Genomic DNA, 5000 nt, shown 5'->3' with positions numbered 1-5000 from the left:
GGTGGAGGTGTTATTGGGTGGAGGTGTGGTTGTACCTGGCTCCACGTCGTGCCAGCTGCTGGCCTGGCTGCCGCTGCCCGGAGATCGACCCTGACTTGGGTAGTAGGACTCCTCGCCTGGACTGTCCACGTCCTCCTCCATACACTTTATCCTCTTGGCAGAGCTGCACACACACACACACACACACACACACACACACACACACACACACACACACACACACACAGGAAAGACAGAGCAGTACAGTTAACTCAGTTTGATGTAAATGTAGAGTTCCTCGATCACTTTCAGACCTTCAGCGCTCAGACCATCGAGGAAACAGCTACAAATATGTTCCTATACATTATAATGGAGTTAAACACACACACACACACACACACACACACACACACACACACACACACATACTGACAGGGCAGAGGCCTCTCATTCACCAGATGTGTTCACTTAACACGAGGTTAAGACATGTAAAGTGTGTGTATAAACAGTATGAGTGTCTGTGTGTGTGTGTGTGTGTGTGTGTGTGTGTGTGTGTGTGTGTGTGTGTGTGTGACCTGCCTGTACAGTGAGCTGTATACGTCTGAATGAAGAGTCTTTGACATCAGAAAAGACTTAAAGATTTCCATATGGAGCTGCTCCACTGCCTCGCAGCAGTGTGTGTGTGTGTGTGTGTGTGTGTGTGTGTGTGTGTGTTGTTATGTGTGTGTCCGTGTCCGTGTGTGTGTGTGTGTGTGTGTGTGTGTGTGGGAGGTCTCTAGAGAGGTGTGTGGAGTCAGAGAGGAGAGAGAAAGGGAGTGTAAAAGACACAGGACACACACTCAGAAACACACACACACACACACACACACTTATCTGAGTCAGTGGTTCACTATTACAGTGTGTGTGTATGTGTGTGTGTGTGTGTGTGCTGCAGGGCAGGTATCTCAGCAGACAGACAGACGACTCTTGCGACCGCATCGATTTAACAGAAGAGGTCAGGGCAAACCCTGCGAGCGTGTGTGTGTGTGTGTGTGTGTGTGTGTGTGTGTGTGTGTGTGTGTAGTTGGGCTGTGTGAAGGCTAAACATGAAACAGTATCACTGAGGACACACAGCTGTGCTACACATGAGTGTTAGCATGTCGTACATTAATATGTTTGTGTTAATGAGTGTTAAAGTTTTTACTCTAAACTGAAAGAAGCAAAAATACCTTCAAAAGACTCGATGAGGTTAAAGGGCGTTCGTAACCCCGAACCTGTTCCTGTACATGTTCTATTTAAGGGTCTATTTAATTTAAAGTTACAAACAGTGTGTGAACGTCTCCAGTAGATGTGTTCGTCCTGCAGCAGTGAAACAGGCTGTAACGGCTGCAACATAATCTTTGATGGGTCAAAGGTCGTCCACTTAAAGTTCTTGTTGTTTCCACTGACAGGCTCAGATTGTTATTCTAAGTGTGTGACAACATGACAGAAAGGATCCCTACAGAGATAGACCTTTTTGTTACAGAGGAAGATGATTGTTTTAACCACACACAGACGTTACATCGCTCTCTGCACACACACCAGACTCCATTCAGAAAAACACTGATTTAAGCTCACAGGACACAGGAGCTGCTTTTCAATCAATTTGTTTGTTTTGTATTATCGTGTGTAACAGAAATTTGGTGTTGGAATCAAACTTAACATTTTTAAAGCCTTTGTTTATATCTCTTAGTTGCTGATGTAAAAGTCTGACACTGTCTGACCTCACAGCAGTAATGTGTGTGTGTGTGTGTGTGTACCTGGAGGAGGAGGTGCTGGGTAGCGGTCTCCTCATGGCTCCTGGACTCATGCTGTAGTAGGAGGAGCTGTCCAGGTCGGCCAACGAGAAGTTTGGACCGGTGCCGGCTGCGATCGGTGCTGAAACAGAGACAGAGAACATGAACACACACACACACCAGAGCAGAATGTGTGTGATGTTTTCTCCCCAAAGAGAAGCCTCATCAGTCGTTACTCCTCAGCACGCTCTCAGAGCAGACCGTCATCACGGCTGCGTCTGTGCCGAGATAACACAGATACAATTCACTGTCATTATTGGCCAGTTTATATGACCTGTTCAAAAAGTATATCATTGTTAGACGGGCTGCTAACACCTGGTCTTTTGTCTTTATAAAGGCCGGATACGACAGGTAAGAGACCTGGATCTTGGGTGGAAAAAAAGTGACTTGGGACCTGAGCAAAGATGACTTGGTCACAACGCTGCATACAAATCAAGACATCTGTCGGGGTTGTGTCAGAAGATTTAGGTATAATAGAAGATTGGACCTTCTTCTTCTTCTTGTTCTTCTTCTTCTTCTTCTTCTAGTTTTAAATCATTTAGTTTTCACCTGAGGAAACACATTTTGGGAGCCGTGTTTAGGCGCCCTCTGAAATCAGTCCCTCCCCGAGTTCATGTTATCTCCTGAAACATCCCTCCCTCCATCCCTCATCTACACAGCTTATCCTGTTCAGGGTCACGGGGGGGGGGGGGGGGGGGGGGGGGGGGCTGGAGCCTATCCCAGCTGTCATTGGGCGAGAGGCGGGGTTACACCTGGACAGGTCACCTGTCAATCACAGGGCTGACACATAGACACAGACACGTCCCACGTCTGACCAGCCCCAGCTCTCCCTGTGGCAGAAACAGGACGCTGCCTCTGTAATAACTGCAGATACACAACGTTCAGTCTTCCTCACTGCGAAGTTTTCACACTGAACAGGTCAGACTGAACTACCTGCTGCTTCTCCCTCTGCTCACATGTTTGTGTTTACACGCTAACTGTTAGCCTCTGATGCTAACAGATTACAGTCTGTTATCATGTAATAGGGTATGATATTAACATCTACAACTAAAAACTAACTGCACTCCTCTTCCTCACTCCTCCTCCTCTCTTTTTCTTTTCTTTGCTTCCTCTCTGATCTGTCCATCTTCTGCCATTCACCCTCCTCTGCATCACTCTCTCTGCTGCTCTCTGGAGAGCAGCTTTGTACAAAGGCCTGCGAGGGCTTTCACTGTTAAAGGAGAGAGAGAACGAGGGAAAGTGAGAGAGAGAGAGAGAGAGAGAGGCCGAGAGAGAGAGAGAGGGAGAGAGGGAGAGGGAGAGACTGAGAGAGAGAGGGAGAGAGGGAGAGGGAGAGAGAGAGAGAGAGAGAGAGAGAGGGAGAGACGGAGAGGGAGAGAGGGAGAGGGAGAGACCGAGAGAGGGAGAGAGGGAGAGGGAGAGAGAGAGAGAGAGAGGGAGAGAGGGAGAGGGAGAGGGAGAGGGAGAGCGGGAGAGAGAGAGCAAGGGAGAGACCGAGAGAGGGAGAGAGGGAGAGAGAGAGCAAGGGAGAGACCGAGAGAGAGAGAGAGGGAGAGAGGGAGAGGGAGAGACCGAGAGAGGGAGAGAGAGAGAGAGAGAGAGAGAGAGAGAGGGAGAGGGAGAGAGGGAGAGGGAGAGAGAGAGAGAGAGAGAGAGAGAGAGAGAGAGGAGAGGGAGAGAGAGAGAGAGAGAGAGGGAGAGACCGAGAGAGAGAGAGAGGGAGAGAGGGAGAGAGAGAGCAAGGGAGAGACCGAGAGAGAGAGAGAGGGAGAGAGGGAGAGGGAGAGACCGAGAGAGAGGGAGAGAGAGAGAGAGAGAGAGAGAGAGAGGGAGAGGGAGAGGGAGAGAGAGAGAGAGAGAGAGAGGGAGGGAGGGAGAGAGAGAGAGAGAGAGAGAGAGAGACAGGGAGAGTGAGTGAGAGAGAGAGAGAGAGAGAGAGGGAGGGAGTCGGTTCTTTGTTGTCAAATGCTTCAATTTGAAAATCCTGCTGAACAAAGGCAGCAATCAGCTTCAAACCCGGACATCCGTCTAGCCCCTCGCCTCCAGCCCCCCCTCCATCCCTCCTCTTCATCGCTTTATTGACAGAGAGCATGATGGCGTGATGGGATGAAAGGAGGAGGAGGAGGAGGAGGAGGAGGAGGACTGACAGGACCTGGTGGGTAGTTTTCTGCTGAGCTCAGCACCGTGAGCTCGCTCGACCTATCTATCACTCTCTCTCTCTCTCTCTCTCTCTCTGCCCCGCAGAGATAGTACAGGCACACACACACACACACACACACACACACACACACACACACATTAGGTCATACACTCTTCCCAAGGTCTTGTTCGTAGTAGTTTCCATGTTCAGCTCATTGTATAAATCTACAGCAGGCAAACGAAGTAACAGCTGCTGCGTATTCTAACATTCACTGTCAATCACAATATTTACATAAACAAACTACTTCCTGTTTCAAACTGAGCCGCATGAACCTCGAGCAGCTCCTGTCTGCAGGGCAGCCGTGGACGAGCAGACAGCAGTCGCTGGGTTACTTTAAGAGTGCAGAAACTGTAACTGTGATGGTTGTCGGGGACCCTCTGCAGACGTGAGCATGTGTGTATGAGGACTTACGGAGACGGAGATCAGAGGATGTTTTTGGGAAGTGGAAGTGGACAGTAAAATATTTGTAACCTGTCTGTCCCCACACAAAACAGGACAAACTAGTGTTTCCTGCACCTGTACCTTTACCTGTAAGGATACCTCTTTTAATACCTAGACCTACACCTCTTCCTATAGCTGAACTTGTATGTGAACCTGTACCTGTACCTGTACCTGTACCTGTACCTGTACCTGTACCTGTACCCATATCTGTACCTGTGTCTTTCACAGTATCTGAACCCAAATCTCTACCTGTACCTGAATCTGCACCTGAGTTCTTAACTACCTGTGACTTCACCTGTACCTTCTCCTGCTCCTTGACCTCTATTTGTACCTTGAAACCTGAACCTCAACTTGAACCTATACCTCTACTTACCTGTACCAACACCTTTACTTAAGAACGACTGAATCATCCGTTTGCTCAGTCCAGTGGTTCCATGGTGTGTCTGCAGGGAGCGCTGCAGCCTGCAGGGGGAGCTACTGAGAAACTCCTGATCATGTTTAACTGTATAAAATCGATTTAATCAAACGTTTCTTCTTCTTCTGCTGCTTCTTTAAATGTTTGTTTC

The 5000-nt window shown here is 48.7% G+C and overlaps 1 protein-coding gene across 2 annotated transcripts in view; it reads right to left on the bottom strand.

Annotated features, from left to right (window-relative positions):
* nfia (nuclear factor I/A) overlaps positions 1–5000 on the bottom strand; it is a 111371-nt gene that overhangs the window by 19760 nt on the left and 86611 nt on the right. For both annotated transcript variants that reach the window (XM_069679443.1, XM_069679442.1), the window contains exons 5-6: positions 1758–1875; positions 36–163 (exon numbers count right to left, since the gene is read on the bottom strand). In XM_069679443.1, the coding sequence (XP_069535544.1) occupies positions 36–163; positions 1758–1875 (246 nt within the window). The remainder of the gene's footprint in view (positions 1–35; positions 164–1757; positions 1876–5000) is intronic.

Source organism: Semicossyphus pulcher, unplaced genomic scaffold (assembly GCF_022749685.1).
Source record: "Semicossyphus pulcher isolate SPU_LCO1_2020_fin unplaced genomic scaffold, fSemPul1.0.p SCAF_4, whole genome shotgun sequence".
Taxonomy (NCBI): Eukaryota; Metazoa; Chordata; class Actinopteri; order Labriformes; family Labridae; genus Semicossyphus; species Semicossyphus pulcher.
Note: the sequence above shows the minus strand (reverse complement) of the source record. Positions and strands in the feature narration are given on the sequence as shown.